This window comes from Tupaia chinensis, unplaced genomic scaffold (genome assembly GCF_000334495.1).
Source record: "Tupaia chinensis unplaced genomic scaffold, TupChi_1.0 Scaffold000097_1, whole genome shotgun sequence".
In the NCBI taxonomy this organism is placed as follows: Eukaryota; Metazoa; Chordata; class Mammalia; order Scandentia; family Tupaiidae; genus Tupaia; species Tupaia belangeri.
In genome coordinates, this window is record NW_006159559.1 from 6,908,881 (window position 1) to 6,927,882 (window position 19,002).

At 36.8% G+C, this 19,002-nt stretch overlaps 1 protein-coding gene across 3 annotated transcripts in view; it reads left to right on the forward strand.

Moving 5' to 3' along the window:
• Positions 1–16,383, forward strand: part of CYB5R4 (cytochrome b5 reductase 4) — a 71,870-nt gene extending 55,487 nt beyond the window's left edge. For 2 of the 3 annotated variants that reach the window (XM_027769905.1, XM_006143365.3), the window contains 4 exons: positions 1,326–1,476; positions 1,812–1,898; positions 12,289–12,453; positions 16,178–16,383. In XM_027769905.1, coding sequence (XP_027625706.1) covers positions 1,326–1,476; positions 1,812–1,898; positions 12,289–12,453; positions 16,178–16,232 — 458 coding nt within the window. In that variant the 3' untranslated portion in view covers positions 16,233–16,383. Of the gene's footprint in view, positions 1–1,325; positions 1,477–1,811; positions 1,899–3,778; positions 3,853–12,288; positions 12,454–16,177 lie in introns of those variants that run through there. The other variant, XR_003548543.1, reaches the window with a different exon arrangement.
• The last annotated feature ends 2,619 nt before the right edge of the window (positions 16,384–19,002 follow it).

The following is a 19,002-nucleotide window of genomic DNA, read 5'->3' on the forward strand; positions in this document are numbered from 1 at the left end:
GACTAGAAGTATTCTGATAGTAGGAATAAGATATCCTGGATGGGACCTGTAATGTTTATTCAGGTCACTAGATACATACAGCCTTGGCTGTAAATTAGCTGCCATTCTGTCATGTGTAATTTAGTTAACATCAGTTATGTGCCTAAGTCTAATCTATTTTGTGGCATTGGAAGGACTAGACTATGAATAAAACTTGCCAAGTTAATATCATCCTGTGAAGCTTCTTTAGGTAGACAGCCATCTGGCTTTTTCTTAAGGGCATTCTGATCTTATGGTCCCTTTCAGACTATTACAAGGAGTTTTTATTATATTGAAATACATAATCCATCAATTACCACATGGTTTTAGCTATCCTGCAATGGAAAACAAGGGGAAAATTCATTTTAAAAAGTAATTGAAAATTGGGGCTGGCAGATGGCATGGTGGTTAAAGGTGCCAAACTCCCACATGGCAGACTGTGGTTTGAGTCCCGGACCTGGTGGCTTGTTTCTCACTTTCTCTCTTTCTCTGTCTCTCTCTGATCAAACCAGAAAATAATAATAAGTAAAGTTAAATAAAAAATAATTCTTTCAAAAAAAGTAATTGGAAATTACCAAATCTGGTTCTAAAGGCAGTTTTCCTATATGATACATAATAGTTACACAAACTGTACTGTAGAAAATGGGCACTGATTTCTCAACCATGTTGATTCTAGATTGGGAAGTAGCATGTTCCAAGAATAGTGACTGCTTTTCTTATCTTGCTTTGTTTTTGTAGGAGTTAAACTCCTTCTTGTTTTAATCAATAAGTTTTTTCAAAAATTTGATGCAGGATAGCTTAGCACATGTAATAACATAAGATTTTAGAATACACTTCTATTTCTACATTTTATCTCCTACTAATCCTATTATTACAATTAATAATCAACATGTGTAGTGAGTTTCTGTTCTCCACCCTGTACCATGTAAGACAGATGTGCATCAGCTCTGTTTTTGACGTGCTTATAGTTTTGCTTAGCAGTAGATCCTTATTGATAATTTGTGATTTGGTACTTAACGGTAGTTTATAACTTTCTGACTTCAGATGGTTTTAGAAAATAATGGTGGGAAATTATCTAATGAAGCCTCATTATTAATTAGATTATAAGGATATAATCCAGACATAGTTGAGGCCTAACAATTTCTCCTAAACTCCTTAGATACTGAAAGACTGATCTGTAGTCTACAAGTTAAATATTCACCCTTTCACTCATCAGTGTTCTAAATTCAGCTACTTTTAGCCTTCTCAGTTTTCCCACTGTGGTTTTTGATTTGTTTTTCTGACTTAATTTATATCTTATTGTTTAGGAGATTTTGTTTCTGTAAGCAGTCCTGAGGGCAACTTTGAAATATCCAAGTTTCAAGAATTAGAAGATCTCTTTTTGTTGGCAGCTGGAACAGGCTTCACACCAATGGTTAAAATATTGAATTATGCTTTGCCTAATATACCCAGTCTCAGGTATGTAATTTTATCTCTAATTACTATCCTTTGTGAGGCTATTACAGTATAAGGGATTCTAAACTGATTACCTACTGGATCTTTAATAGACATGTTCTCATTCCCTCATTCATCATGCCTTACTCTGACTCCTGTAGTCCTAGCTATTTTATGAACTTGGTTCTTTTATCTCATTTCAGTTTTTAATACATTTACTTACCTAATTGGCACTAAAAAGTATTAATCTTAGTTTACTTTAGACTTTCCTTTTGTGTGTATTTGAAATGTAATTAATTAGTTATTTCTGAGTTTTTTGTTTTTGTTTTTGTTTTTGTTTTTTTGGTTTGTTTTTGAAGGAAAGTGAAGCTGATGTTCTTCAATAAAACAGAGGAGGATATAATTTGGAGAAGCCAATTGGAGAAATTAGCATTTAAAGATAAAAGGTATTAAACTCTATTAGCTCTGCATATAAATATCATACCTGTGTAGTAAGTCTAGATCTTCTCTCCTTTGGTGGAAGCTTTGAATTGACTGGGAATCTCCTTCGAAGAAAAAAAACAAATTAATAATTCTCTAAATGTAAATAATGTTAATATCCTCTTCCCCAAGGGATACTGTCTGATAAGATCTGAATAAGCTTATCTGTGTATCAATAAAATGTATATTGGGCTTTATGATCCTACTAGGTAATTTTTACTACATTGAGTTTCATTGAAAATGTTCCAGTGTAGCCATTTTCATAATTCAAGATTTTCTTGTCATACTGGAGGCAGAAAAAATAAATTTGGTGAAGATAAATTAAACAAAATTAAACATGTTATAGGATTTCTAATGGCTTTTAATATGCTAATATCCAATTCGGACTTTCTAAATGAGATTTCTTATGCATTGCCTAACAAGAGTCTCTTCATTTTTGTTTGTTTGCTTTAACACTTATTTTTAGCCTTTTCACTAGTGGTTCTCAGTACACCCTTTAGGAAATGTTGATACAGGAAATTGAAAAAAGTTCTACTAAAGGTGAATTCAGCACTAGCATGATATATAAAGGATAGTGAAGTGAAAATTTATTTTTAATAAAGAACTCAGCACAGTCAGCTGAAATAAGATAATTATTTAAATGAGCATATGCACTATTTTCCTTAAAAGGATTTGAAAGCCTTAGGAAATTCAGAATGCATTTTTTACAGGAAGAGTGAATTGGACAAGCTATCATACTTTCTAAAGCATTTTAATTTTATTGATCATTCAAAGCTATCTCAAAGAATTTTAAGATTTTCATAAGTTGCATAAAATATCTGAAGTAAATATTTATACTTATGGTAATATATATAGTATAGGTAAAATTATAAGTGTTTTAAAAAATTAAAACCCTGAGAAACTCAGTTATCTGTCTAGGGCTCAAGGTTCTTCTGAATATTTTCTGAATATCCATAATAATGTAGTAATATGACCTTTCCTAGTTTTTTTTCTCCTGATTGTTTTTCATCTTCCTCCTCCTTCTCTTTTAATAAATGACTTACATAATTTAAGAATAATCTGAATTTACTTATCTTTGAATTATTTACCATTCTTTACATACTTAAAAGACAAATGTGAGACTACTGACTATAGTTGTATATCAAACTAAAGAATTTTAAAGAATGATAAACTCTTAAGTCTTCAAATGTCTTTCATATTAATTTCCAAGTAGAAAATTGGAAGCATTCATCAGGAGGCCTAAAGACCCAAATGCTAGTTCCCATTCTATACCTCATTCATTACCTTGACAGTTTACTAAAAAAATTACTTAGCTTTGTGGGCCTATTTCTTGATCTTCTGAATAAAATCATGATATCTTTCTACCTACTTCATAAAACCATTGTGAAATTTGGAGATGATAATACAAATGCTTTGGAAACTGAAGCTCTCTCTCAGGTATTTGAATTGCTGTTATAGAGGACATCTGTATTCATGTGTTTGGTTTCTCTTTTAACTGTTAGAGCTCCCATTTTTCTAACCAAAGAGTTAATAGAATTTAAACATAGGCTTTTTTTTTTAAGCTAGATTTTTAAAATATACATTTCTGACAATTTTTTTCCCACAAAGATGGTAAGATATTTCCCTTATCAAAGAAATTTTATAAAATTTTAGAAAAAAAAAAAACTTACCATTATTTTAATTATACTTTTAATCTATTGATAGTAGTTAAATCTGACTTATAAATTAATTGGGAAAAAAGAATGTATTGACAGCCTCTGAACATAAAGTGTCTTAACAAAGTCAACTGTGTTTTTTGTTTTGTTTTGTTTTGGTCTCCGTAATTTGGGTTGGTGGAATTGCATAGGCTGGAGTATTGAGGATGAGGAAAGGCTCCTTTTTTTTCACTTCTGGATGCCTGGCTCTAACAACACTCACCAGGTGAGTGATCTCTCCAGCTCACTGAGAGAAGCGATAGTGTGCCGACTTCTGGCTGCCTTTATCCCCCCTCTTCTGCCCCTTCTCTTTCTCTTTTTATTCACTCTTGTTCTGTCATATGTGCTCTCTCCCCCTTCTCCCTAACCTCCTCTTTCTTCTTTCTGGAGACTTGCTCTCCCTGCTTGAGGCACCTATGAGTGCTGACTTTTCTAGTGTTGTATGATTTATAATCCCTATAGACTCTTGACCTTTTTTGAGTGAGATTAGGTGAGGCCCTCACTGAAAGGCTAGAAATTAATGTTTATGTAGATAGTTTTGGAACATTCATCAGGAATTTTACCATAGTATGAGCTTTTCTGTAGAAATAGGAGAGAACCCAGGACCAGCAGATGGCATAGCGGTTATGTCACTGAACTCCCATGTAGTCGACCACAGTTCAAGTCCAGACCCAGTGGCTTAAAACTCATGCCGGGTGTGTATGTGTGTGTGCCCAAAATCTTGAGAGGAAAATGGAGGAGAAGGAATTGCAGTGTGGCCATCCTCCCTGGGAGGTGAATTCTCACTTTCTGTCTCTCTTTGTGTCTCTGGTGAGTGTACATGCCCTATAGCAAAAAAAAGAAAAAAAAAAATCTGTCTCAAAAAAGAGAAAGAGAGAGAGAGAAAGAAATAGGAGAACCCTAGCTTTTTTTCTTTTTCTTTTTTTTTTTTTTTTGAAGAGGTTTTTGCTGTAGGGTGCATGCGCTTGCCAGAAAGAGAGAGAGAGAGACAGAGAGATAGAAAGCAAGAAATCACCCCCAAGAGGGGATGGCCAACTCTGCAATCCCTTCTCCTCCATTCTCCTCTTGGGATCTTGGTCACACACGCACATGCACCCAGCATGAGTTAAACCACCAGGTCCAGGACTCGAACCATGATCAACTACATGGGAGTTCAGCGACATAGCCATTACACTAACTGCTGGTCCCCACAACTCTTTTTTTTGAGAACCCTAGCCTTTAAGATGTATTGAAGAGTTTAGTTAGTACCACTAAGCCAGAACATAATTGTTGTGGAGTATCTAAACAGAAGGAAAGTGGAGTTTAGATTTAATATAAGGTAATTGTAATTAGTCACATCTATACTCATATTTTAGTTGGCATTTAAAGGCTATTAATTTTTAATATAATAAATCGCCCTCTTATATATCTTGACTCCCCTATGTCACTTCTAATTTTAGTAATCAAGCTTCTGGTGTCAAAATATGTTACCTGAAAACATTCCCATGGTGGAATTATTATTGGATTATGAACCCTCAAAAATTTTTCTGAAACTTTATAGTTTAAGCAAGTGAAATGCCCTATCCTGTAGAATTAGGTTTTAACCTTTTACTAAATCCTTTCTGGAACAAGTAGAAGGGATGGATACTCAGGCTGATATATGATCTGATATTTTCATTTCCAGCTAGCATGCTATGCTTGTCCTCAGTGTTTATCCAGATAATACCATTAGCGAATGAAATTCTTCAAAATAGCATTGTGTAATGGAAACTTCTTAACCTTGTGACCTTGGGCAAATTACTTGATTGGACTGATCATCAGTTTTTCCATCTGTAGAACACAGACATAGAATTACATCATAGAATTATTTAGATTTAGGGGTCAGTGAACAGGCATATGCAAGTGCCAAGAGTTTTGTTTGTTTGTCTTGTTTTGGTTTTTTTTTGTTGTTTTTGTTTGTTTGTTTGTTTTTGCCTTAGGTGCATGTCCTCACCCAGGGGAAATAGAGAGAGAGAGACAGTGAGAGGAAAAGTGAGAAATCACCCCCCTCAGAAGGAATGGCCATGCTGCAATCCCTTCTCCTCCATGCTCCTCCTGGGATCATGGCACTCACACACATGCTCCCAGTGTGATTTTCAAGTGACCAGGTCTGGGATTAGAACTGTGGTTAGCCGTGTGAGAGTTTGGCAATGTAACTGCTACGCCATAGGCTGGTCCCTCCAAGCAAAATCTTACATATTTATTTTTCTTGAAAAAATAGAAAGTAAATATACGTGGTAGCAAATCTAGCTAATTACTATGTAAAACTGAAATCCAAATTAAATTTTATATATCCTTCTCTCAGATACATAGGCAATGTTATGAAGCTCTCTTGACAGCCTTACACTTTAGCCCACTCCCTGCTATCAGTAGAATGTACTGGCTCTGAGTTCTCTGCTTTTGCAAAACTAGTTTGGAGGGTTAGGATAGTTTGACAATGAGGTAGCTTATGGACAACATTTATAGTATATAAATATAACAAGTATTGGGACCAACAGATAGTGGTTAAGGCACAGGACTCCCAGCATGGCTGACCACAGTTTGAGTCCCAGGCCGGGTGACTTGTTTTCTCACTCTGTGTGTGTGTGTGTGTGTGTGTGTCTGTGTGTGTGTGTGTGTGTATCTGGTCAGATTGAACAATAATAATTAATTAAATTTTTAAAAAGCAATCCATACTTGACTTAAACTTGCCTTTAAAATACACACACACACACACACACACACACACGTGTTTTCCTTTCTTTCAAAGTAGTCATTTTTCTGAGGCAATAACTTTATTTTATTTTAGTAGAGCTTGTGGTACTTTCTTTTTGTAAACAGTATTTACTGATTTGCTGATCTTCCCATCTGTTTATAACATTAATACTATTTGTATAGAAAAGTACAGAAAAAGTATTAGAAAGAAAAATCACCCATAATGCCACCACCTAAAGAACAGTGATTAACTTTTTTTTTTGGGGGGGGGAGATTTTCACTGTAGGGCGCGTGCGCTCGCCAGACAGACAGAGACATAGAGACAGAAAGCGAGAAATCACCCCCCAGGGGGGATGGTCACGCCGCAATCCCTTCTCCATTCTCCTCTCGGGATCTTGGGCACGCACGCACACGCGCCCAGCGTGAGTTTTAAGCCACCAGGTCCAGGACGCAAACTGCGGTCGACTGCGTGGGAGTCCAGCGGCATAGCCATTACGCTAACTGCTGGTTCCCAAGAACAGTGATTAACTTTATGATCTGTACTTTTCCATTCACACACACACACATGCACATTCATGCATTCTCACACTCACTGTCAGTCTTTGTTTTGCATTTTTAAAATAATGTAGTCATACTGACTGTACTTCTTATAACTATATTTTCTACTTAGTGTATTGTATGTATTTTATGGTAGAATATTTTCTACCAGCAGTTCTCAAGCTGGAGCAATCCTACATCCCTGGGACATTTATGTCTGGAGACTTCTTTCTTTCTTTAACTTCTTTTTTTTTGAGAGATTTTTTTTTTTTTGCTTTAAGGTACATGTACTTGCTGAAGAGACAGAGACAGAAAGTGAGAAATCACCCCCTGGGGGCTGGCCACATCATAGTCCCTTTTCCTCCGTTCTCTTCCTGGGACTCTAGGCATGCATGTACCCGTGCCCCACATGAGTTTCAAGCCACTGGGTCCGGGATTTGAACCATGTTTGGCCATGTGGGAGTCCAGCCATGTAACCATTATGCCATCAGGTGGCCCCAACTTTTTATTTTTGGTTAAAGATTTTTGCCTTAGGGTGCATGTTCTCACTGGAGAGAGGATGAGGGAAAATGAGAAATCACCCAACCACCCTCCTCTCCTGGGAATTTGGTCTTGCATGCACTTGTGTCTGGCCATATTTTCAAGCCTTCAGGTCCAGGACTTGAAGGATAGTCCATGTGAGCTCCAGTGTCTTAACCACACATCCTGCTGGCCCAAGACATTTTTAATTATCAAACAGCAGGAGCAGGTGCTCCGTGGTATCTAGGTAGAGACCAGGAAGGCTGCTAAACATCCTGTAATGTATGGGACATTCCACTGCAATAAAGAATTACCTACCCCCAGGGTAGTTGTGCTGGTTGGAAGACCATGCAGTATATCATGATTTTAAATAACTGCATTGCATTCTGTTATCTGAGCTTACCAGAATTTATTTAACTAATTCTCTACTATTTGCCATAGTGATTAGAAGTTGTTCTGTACCTTTCTTAACTGTCAGGATAAATATTCATCAGAAGAATCTCCAGGTCAAAGTGTTCTGAGGCTGTTAATACATTCTGACAAATAGCCTCTGAAAAGTAAAGTACCCAACACAGAATATTGTACCCAGCATGGCTAGTAATGTTAAGTGTCATTATTTTCCCTTTAGAATGAATGGAGGTTTGTGGTTGGCATATAAGGGAAAGAAAGAAGGAGGAGGAATGATTCCTAGCAGCAAGGAAATGAGGACAAAGGGCAGTGATTCTTCACCCCATTGCAGGAATGACATTTTCATCAGCAACATTTACACCATTTTAAGCATTCGTGTCTTATTTCCAAAATGTACTTGACATTAGAAAAAAAGATACTAATAATTAAGGCTGCCATAGCATGGTGAAGTTCTGAAGTATATCAGAGAGGAACAAATAACATGCCGTAGAAGTAAAGGGAGAAGAGAGAGTAACTCCTTTACTGTGAGAGTGGAACTAGCAGAGCTTTATGGAAGAAGGAAGCTGAGGCTTTGGGAATCAATTGGCATTTTTGTAAACAGGAAAAGAAACATGGCTAAGAGGATTACAAGAGTGAAGATGTGAAGGCCAAGATGTTTTAGTATCAGAGTAAACAGAGTCCAGGAAGAACAATGTGATATATTGTAAAAAGAAAACCATTAAATCCTGAAGAAACTTTAATGGTAATCACTTCTAATCCTACTGTTTTATAGTTGAAGGAGGAGGACAAACTAAAATCAGGTGATGGAAGACCTTGGATATAATTCGAGATGTTCCTCAGTTGGTGTGCTTCTTGAACTGAGTTCCTTGAAATGTTTGTGAGCCCTCCCCTACAGAGAACTCAATAATTAAGTTTGGGAAAGAGCATACATCACATCATCTTGAAGATTTATTCTGAGCTTAGCATATTCAAGGCTTTCAGAAATTCTCCAGAAATCTATTAAACTTTTTTTTAACCCACCATGTCCCAAACTTATTTGATAGATTAGTCCTTTTTTTTTTTCTTTTTGTGGAATAACAACTTCAATCTGGAAGAATACTAATGTTTCATCAGATTCGTTTTGAGAAATGTTTCCATAATATGAATATCTTATCTAATTTTCACTCCTAGCTGTTTGTTTTGTGAGCTGCTTTCCCTTGAACAATAGCGAGTTATCATGTATTTTCTAGTATTGTACTTAAACTAGAAAAACCATTGGGGCCCCATTTGCCCTGAAATACTAATATGTAGGCAGTGGGGAATCACTGAAGCTTTTTAGACAATGAAGTTATGCAATTGGATCAGGCCTTTAGGAGAGCTAGCATACATGCTAGAGAGATAGGGATAGATGAGGGCTAGAGCAGAATTTTAGACAAGGAGTATAAGGGCTCTATGATTGGCTGGAGGAGAGGGAATACGTTGTAAGCTCTGCGTATGATTTAGACCGAATAAATTTATAGTTCAAAACCTTCCATCTCAGATCGCCATCAGTCTACTTTAAAGTAGTTTTTTTTTTTTCTTTTCATAAGTTTATTTACTTTCAGTGACACCTTAGACCACATAGACCACATTCATCAGGAACAGGTCTGTTCATTCTCTCTCTTTTTCATGTTACTTCATATATTATGGGTTATCTAAGTTTATTTTCAAATAGCTTGTTCAAGAGGCCTGGTCCTTTCTGGCACTTTTGAAATCATAGGGCAGAGACTTTTAGGATGTTTAGTAATGTGTCCCTTATGCCACCAGCAGTGCAGTGCCGTAGCGTAGTCATGTGAGACAGTAGCCTTCACTCAGAAAAGTCTGGGAGAGAGGATTCCATAGGAAACATCTCTATCTTGGTATGCCGTAAGAAATCCTTCATTAAGGAATTCATGAGTCTTAACTTGGGATTGCTCCTCTTCCAGTCTGAGCTCTTTTCTCGTCCTGAGGAGATAAGCAAGATGTCCGCTTCTTTTCAATATCTGTAGTTTCCACACTGCTTACTTTTCCATTGAGTGCCTAAAATTACAGCCAAGGGCCCCGATGTGAGTAAATACAGAATGCACAAGAAGCTTACATCATTGATGTAAGGATCTCAGTTATTTATCACCATTTAGTAGATACCAGCAGAAAATATAAAGGGACTTCAAAATTTTGTGGAAAAATGATATTAAATTATGCATTTCTTTTGATACAGAGAAATTTTGAAATCTATATATAGTTTCTTCATAATACACATTTTCCATGAATTTTTAAAAGTCCCCTCATATGCCACTGCGTAGGTCCCCTTTTTGAAAATCAGTCCAGTAAAGAAAAATTGCGAATAGGTACTTACTACAGATTACAGGGGCTTCAGCATTAGTTTATATGTGTTACCAGTTTCATTCCAGCGATAAGTGCATTGGAAGCAGACCCATAGAAGACTCTTTTATCTTTTAACAGGGCACTTTCTATCTTTTATCTACGTATCCGTATTAAATTGAAAACGTCTTGAAACAGCGATCGTACAGGTGCTTTATCTCCTTTGATAATATAATGAAAGAAAAGTGCATGTATTAATTCATATACACTTTCATATGTCATTTCATAGATGCCAAAAGATGGCCTTATTCTACTAAATATAGTTATTATTTTTAGCTAATACAACTTTTTGGAAATAAATTCAAGATAAATAAATTCAAAATAATAAATTTATGCATTCAAGAAGTATTTTTTTGTGCACTTATGTAGAACCAGGCCCTAATACAGTATTGAACAAAAGAGATAAAGACCCTCCCCTCCTGGAGCAATATCAAATTATAATATTATGAAATATCATATATCATATTATGAAAGTGTCTTTTTTTGGAGCGGTGAAATTGTCTTAAACTATCTTAATTTTAAGTGCTAGGAAAGAAGAAAATAGGTTAGTGAAAGAAAGTATTTAGGGAGACTTTTTCTTTTATAATAGCATGGATGAAAATTGCTGCTAATACGAAATGGGAACCATGAAGGTAAGAAAGAATTTTGTAGGTGGTTTGAATAGAAAATCAAAGGATATAAAAACCGTAAACAAGCACGTAGTTTCCCCACCTTGTTTCACAAATGGACACACGATACCTAGAGGCTGGGCGCCATTGCAGAGCTGGGGCCTGTGCTCGTTTGTATCAGATGTGTGCTGCTAGTGCCAAACTCATCAGTTCTGGGGAACTTTAACCCAGCGAGGCCCAGCATGGGAGGGCAGCTCTCTTCTTGTTCCTATTCTCATAGTAGGTTTCCTCGTCTCCTCAGAGAAACTATTCACTTCAACTCTTAAGATTTAGGTTAATGGAAAATCCCTTCTGCCCACGCTTTAGAAAATATCTCAGTTACTCACTGAAATATGTACAAATTTGTTCTGATGCTATTGAAAATGGTAAGAATTAATTATATTTGCTAAAGTGGTGCAAACAGAGCAGATACACATAGAATTTGCAATTTACCATGGCTTTTTGCCAGAAATTTACTTAATAGATTAATAAGCCTATGGAAGCCTTTTCTCTTACTTTCATTTAATTCCATGGTGTGTGAGTACCTTCTCTGTGTTTGGCCACTAAGGGCACAGTGATAGCTAAAGCAGACATGGTCCCTGCTCTCATGGAGTTTATGGTCTGATGGAGAAGTTAGAAAATAAAATAGTTATCTTGCTGACTGCATGTTTACAGCCTACAGGAAGGGCCATGAAGAAAAGGGAAAGAAGAACCTCTCTATATCACACATAATGGACCTTGGAATGGGCTGTGCTTCTCTGTAGAAATGATGCTTAACTAAGAACTAGAGAGCAGGCAGTGGTAGACACATTACAGAAAGAAGAAAGAACAGGCAGTAAAGGCAGGGAGAAGTAGAGGTTAGAAGCTAGGGCTTTGTGATACCATGGATGTGGAGACTGAGACAGGGAGAGGTTCCCAGGGTAAATCCTAGGTTTCTGGTTTGTGCAAACAGGTGGGCACGATGCCATTCTTAGAGGCAGTGCCAGCTGTGGGCTGGGAGATTATAAATTGAGATGGAAGGGCTTTGAGACAGTAACATCGGAAGTCAAATAGGCTTCTCAGTAAAATCGGTTAACAGGGTCTGGTAAGAATTGGAGAGGTTCAAGCCCAAGATTAAAATGCACGTAATTGGAATTACTTTCTTCTGTGATTTATACAGCAGTTTATTAATAGCAACGTAGACTTCCCTGAGACTCTGTGGAGCTTTCTTTTTAATGAGTTCAATGAAAAATGCCAGATTACTTTCTATAGCTATAGCAAAGCTTATCCTTATAAATATGGATTCACCTATATATTTTTGTTAAATCTTTACTTATAATCTATTCCAGTGGTTTTTATAGCAAGTGTATCAGTCTTTATATTTTAAATTGTTTTTTGGGAGAAGAATGTCTCACTAAACTTAAAGCATGTTTTAACAATATGTTTAAAATAATAGACTTAACAACTGTTCTTTTTCCTAGATTCGATGTTGAATTTGTGCTCTCAGCGCCTACTTCTGAATGGAATGGCAAACAAGGACATATTTCACCAGCTCATCTTTCTGAATTTTTGAGAAGAAATTCAGAAAAATCCAAAGTCCTCATCTGCATTTGTGGACCAGTGCCATTTATAGAACAAGGAATAAGGTGAGTAGCAACACCGTGAGGCGAAGATCTTTCATAAAAAGCAGTGCTTCTTTCTCACGTCTTCCTATTCACTTGAACCTGTACTTTAATAATATGTTATGGTTCAAGAAAACAGAAAGTATTGAATCTTTATACAGGGAAGGGTTGGAGGCCAGGCTTAAGCATAGTGTTAGAAATGAACAATGAGGAGTAATCAGTGTTTTTTTGCTAGTGGCTGGCAGTATGAATACATTCACAAGATTCCTGCTCCATCTTATTTGGAACATTAGACTCAACTTTCTCTTCCACCAAAGCTTTATAATACATAGTCATTAAAAAAAATGTTCATCTCATTGCAGCTTTTGATCTTCATTCTCTTCAACTAGGTAAAAGTTAGTAAATAGAAAATACAGTGATCACAAACCAGGAAGCAAGACGGAAAGGAGAGGCTGGAACATAAATAGGGCAAGACTAATTGGTGAACCCTGGATAATGAAAAAAATCAATGGTGGTCTGCCATCTTGTTTGAAATTTATCTTAATGTCATTTAACTCAAATAGGACACTTTAAAATGTCATGCACCGCATAAGGGTGTTTTAGTCAATGATGAACCAATATGCACAGGTCATTGGTCCCATAAGGTTATAATGGGGCTGAAAATTCTTGATACCCAGTGATGATATAGCCCTAATGTCACAGTGGAACACATTACTCGTGTGTTTGTGGTGATGTTGGTGTAAACACATCTACTGCACTGCCAGTCATGTAAAAGTATAAGTGCGTACTATTATGTATAGTACATAACCCTGGATAATAAATGATTATGTTGTCGGTTTATGTATTTACTACACAGGGCTTTCTATCATTATTTTAGTGTGCACGCTCTACATAGGAAGCAGTTTCCTATAAAATAGCGGGCCATGTTTTATCAGCAGCGGCCTCATACATCTGTTTGCTGCACCTCTTGCCTACATCATTTTTCTTGTGCTTGATTTAATCTTGCATTGTTTTGTTCATTGTGGCATTTCCAGTGAGGCAAGATGTGGAGGTTGAAGACAGTGATATTGACGACCCTGACCCCATGCATGCAGGCCTAGGCTAATGTATGTGTTTGTGTGTTAGTTGTGGTTTTTTGGGGGGTTTTTTTGTTTGTTTGTTTAGGGTTTTTTTGAGCAATTTTTGCTGTAGGACATGCGCACTCACTGGAGAGACAGAGAGACAGCAAGCAAGAAATTACCCCCTGGGCGGGGATAGTCATACTGCAATCCCTGTTCCTCCATTCTCCTCTTTGGATTTTGGGCATGCACCCTCACATGTCCAGTGTGAGGTTTAAGCTACCAGGTCTGGTACTCGAACCATGGTCGACTATATCACAGTCCAGCAACATAACCATTATGCCATCTGCTAGTCCCTATGTATTAGTTTTTAATAAAAAGTTTAAGAAGCTTTTTTAAAAGAGTCAAAGAGAATGTACAGGTTTATGAAGCAGAATGTTGCAATAAGCTAATGTTATTTTATTATTGGAGGAGGAAAAGTAGAATCCCCTGAAGTTAATTTCATGTGAGCTACAAGGAATGTATTAGAACTGTCTCCATACTGTCTGTGTTTGGTGAGCATTCATGTGGTGTGGTAACAGAAAGGCTCAGAAACTTTTTTTAATAAACAGTTTATAATGACCTGGCCAATAATGGTTCTTTTATATACTGAATACCTGCTGTATTACAGAGACGAACAACTCAGTCTCTGCTTTCAAGGTTGACACCATCTAGTGGTACACACATGCACCTGTCAGTAATGAAAGTATAACTCAGAACATCAAAAATACTCTTACTAGAGATTAAAAACAAGATATTATGGAAACTCAGGGATGAACAAGTTAATTTTACGTAGGATATGCATATTATAGAGATGGGAGCGCATGGCCAGAAAAGACCCATGCTTTTAATTATGTCTAAAATGTTACAAGTCAGAAGAGATGCAGGGGATGGGGTAGTGCAGGCAGAGAGAGATTGAGCAGATGCACTAAGAGCTCAGGTGTTCAAAAGACTTAGACTGCTGTGGCTAGAGGGAAGCCACTTATCTGGGAGAGACAGGATACGTGACTGGAGAGGTGAGGTGGGTTCTGACAGTGAGAGTCTGACTGCTGCACAGCCCTCAGTCCTTCGTGTGGACATGTGTATGTGCTCTGGAAATAACCATTTGTGGTTTGAATCTCAGTGCTACCACTTAGAACTGTCTTTAATCATTTGCTACATGTCCTAGGGTCAGTAACACACCCTTTCTAAGCTTTAGTGTATTCACCTGTAAATAGAAATAAGCAATAATACTTAAAACATATAAAGTGCTTAGCACAGTGACTATGTACAATATAGTAATTACTGAATAAATGGTTTTTTATCAGCATTTTAAATAAACCACTCCTGAGATTTCAGTCTTCATTCATAGTCCAAGTTGAATTATATTTAAGCAATATGTCAACTCTTCCCATTCATATGAAATGAAGATAGAATGCTAGGGGAATCAACTCTTTACTTTGAAAACAGGTGATAAAAGTAGAAAATAGATAAACAATGAATCACACATTTCAAAAAAAAAGTGCTTTATTTATTTATTTATTATTGTAAGTTTGCTATAGGGCATGTGTGCTCACCAGAGAGAGAGAGGGAAAGTGAGAAAGCAAGCCACCAGGACTTGAACCATGGTTGGCCATGTGGGAGTCTAGTACCTTAACCATGTCACCACCTGCTGGCCCCAGTCTTGGCTTTTTTAAAATTTATTCTGCCTTTTTTCTAAGAGCCAAACTACTGGTAAACCACATAGTAAATGAGCATAATTGATTCTTTATGGAATTTTCCAGGTGACTAATGAAGAAAGAGTGATATAAATGCATTAATTTCAGTCCCTAATTAACTAATGGATCTATGCATAGTCATAATCATCAGTTGTTGGTAGCATCCAAAAAGAGAAGCCATATATTACATATTATGTGCCTCATAGGACATTACCTATGAAACAGTCTTACAAAAGAGGAAGTGAACCTATATCTGATCAAGCCACTAGATTTGATTATTAATTTATAAGTTGAGCAGTTAATGGTGGCATAGTGGAAACACAGTGCTCTGCAAGGCTGACCCAAGTAGGAAGGTACTGAGTTCATGCCCAGAGACCTGTCAGGCCCAGGAGTGTGATCTGGGGCTGGCTAAAGCTGGGGGTGGATTGTGGCCTTAAGTCCTTGTTGGGGGTGTTCTCTCTGTCTGTGTCTGTCTTGTTCATTGAAGAAATAAACTTTTTAAAAATGGGCAATAAGAGGATTTAAGAACACATCATTAAACAATACCATAGGAATGCCACAAAATGAGAACTGGGGAGACTCAACAGATGGAAATCTGATTTTTATCAACAAATAAATTGCAGAAAAGGAGATGAGTAAGAAAAATATCTAGGGATCAAAAGGTATCTTAAAGACTTATCGGCCAATTGCAATAAATAAACCTTAATTTGATATTGATTCAAAAAGAGTATTTTTTAAATTATGGCTTTATGGGATAATTGGACATTTGAACACTGACCAGATATTTGGTGATATTTAGGAATTATTGTTAATTTTTTAGAAGTGGTAATTGTGGAATATTTTTATGTACTGAATGGTGGGAATAAAAGAGTACTATGGATATGGTAAACTTTGTTCTTATTTCATTTTTAAACATTTTCCCTAAGAAACATATACTTTTTATTTGTTTTTCAGGTTGCTGCACGATCTTAACTTTTCCAAAGAGGAGATTCATAGTTTTACAGCATAATGAAGAACTGTCATTGTTCTTTATTCAACTAGTTTATCTAAATTTGTGACTGCTTAGGATTTTTTTAAGAGGACATTTTTGTATATTCTAATAGGTTAACCAGACTCTAGGCTTAAGTTTCTTTAATGAAATAAAATGTTCCTTCAGTATAGGTAAATTTTTGGCTTTATTTTGTATCATAACTTATTTTACTACTAATATTTGACCTGAAAAAGTCAATCATGACAACAAATACATACAGGATTCTTTGTTACAAATTCCTTACTATTTAAATTATATCACTGTTCTATAGTAAGCACTTGTGTTTTATGACATGATAACGTAAATGATCACTTTGATCAAGTTTCTATGATGTAAAATTTATTAGCAATACAAATTAAATTTCACATTGCACTGTTAACTCAGGAAATGATCATTTATGTTCTTGTTATTAATATTAAAACATGGAATGTTGTAATGTATTAAGTGATCCAAATATTTCTTGTTTATATAGCATTGGTGAAGAATAGAATAAAATTATTCATAAGTACTTTTTAATCCATCCTCGTAGAAGAAATATAACTGAATGTAACAATATTGGGCCAGTTTCTTAAGGAAAAATGTAAAAGGCAATGTAGGAGATCCTGGAAATGTTTCACACACACACACACACACACACACACACACACACATACACACACACACACACACACACACACACATACACACACACACACACACACACACACACTTTTGGACTAAGCATGTTAGAGGGCTTCAGACAGCTGTTCTGATTCTTAGCCAAAAGGCATCAGGACAGATAATGAAAGTATAGCATCTAGTCGCATAGTCTGAAGAATCACTTGGTGCTTTGGAATGGGTTAAAATTTAATTCTTTGTGAGGCTATCTAGGCCAGCTGGGACAGTGAGGAACCTTCTGTCCTAAATGATTCTTAGCCTGACTAGCAGCTTTCCCCATAGCTGGCAAGTTCAGCAAGGAGCCCTCCCAGGCTCTGTTATGTGGGCAGCTTATTTTCTCTCCCCGCTACTGTGAGCAACCTTCAAATACTCTCACAGGTTGGGGTTCAGCAAAGGATATTAAGAAAAGTCATCAAGAGCATTTCCACATTTCGTGAGGAAACTTGCAAACATAGGTGGCCACTGTAGCTAACTTGGATTTTTCAGCCTTAATATAGCAGCAGTATTTTCCCAGAAGCAGGAGATGGGAAGATTCACCTGTTTCCCTGTATATGTGATTTTGTAAATAGCTGAATGTTCACTGAATGAATGATACACACAAGGGGAACATATTAACATCTAAATTAAGGAGATCTACCTGTCAAGCTCCTTGTGTACAAGTGACTGGTGAACACTGTCATCTTTTCCTGTGCCTCCCTCTTCTGCAGCCAGTTCCACCCTCATTATCAGTCACCAAGACAGGAAGCTCGCTATCCTGAGCAGCAATGCTCCCTGAGGCTACCAGGAACTTCCTCTAGCTTTATGCCTCCCTACCACCTTCTCTTCCTCAAGGGGAGATTACATGGCACTGCTTTTGTATTTTGCTAGTAATGTATCAATTCCCTACTTTAGCCAACATCTTTTCTAACCTTTTTTGTCTCTCAACTTCAATCCCTGTCTAGTTCTTCAAGCAAATAGAATCTCTTTGCTATTTTCTGTATTTATCTCTTCCTCATTCGTCTTTTTATTATAGTTTAAAGCAAAAGTTTAAAGCATCTTCTGAGTAATCTCCACTCTTAGCTTTATCACCTTACATACTAATAATTTCCAAATTGGAGTTGCTAATTTGAGAATCAGCTGAGCTTTGGTTTTATTCCACAAGTCCCTCAAATGTAGCATGTGCCAATCTGAACTTTTCCCCATATCAGCTCATTCTTTGTCATCTCTCAATAAATTAAAGTACAGTAGCCGGATGACTGGTCTTCCTGTTGTAGAGCTCTCAAATCCATTCACTATTTCAGTATGTTCTAGAAGGGTTGGAGAGAAATAGAGCCTTACTCATCCATTGAATATAGCCAGATACTGTAGGCACAGATGAAAGTATAGTTGTAATTTATTCTTGAGCAAAGAACTCAGCATACAGGGGACTTCAAAGTGTTCATGAAAAAATAGAATTAAGATATGAGTTAGGGGCCAGTAGGTGGTGTAGTGATTAAGGCACTGCACTCTCACATGGCTGATCACATTTCAAGTCCCTGACCTGGAGGCTTGAAACTCACACCAGCCACATGTGTGTGCGTTCCCAAACCCTAAGAGGAAAATGGAGAATAAAATGGAGATAGATGATAGATAGGTAGACAGACCAGATTGTGGGACAATGGTAATGTAACTGGGCCCACATTGAAAAGGTTCTGGGTTTATGTCCCAGAACCTCCCTGTGCACTGTGTATGCTGGGTACATGTGTGCATGCCCATGATCCATGCCAGCTGGGACTGGAGGTGGATCATAGGTCCTTGTTGGGGGTGCTTATCTTTCTCTCTCTGTCTCTCATGGAAGAGATAGATACACTTAAGAAATAAAGTACAAGTTTATTTTAATGAAAAAAGATTTTGAAATCCACACAGGTTTTTTCATACCTAAACATTTTTCCCTAAATGTTTTAGAAACCCCTCTGTTTTGCAGTGAGGAAAAGGAATTATTCCCAAAGGTCAGTGTTGTTTTTTGTTGTTGTTTTTGTTTGTTTGTTTGTTTGTTTTTTGCTATAGGGCATGTGTGCTTGCCAGAGACACAGACACAGAAAATGAGAAATCACCTCCTGGGGGGATGGTCATT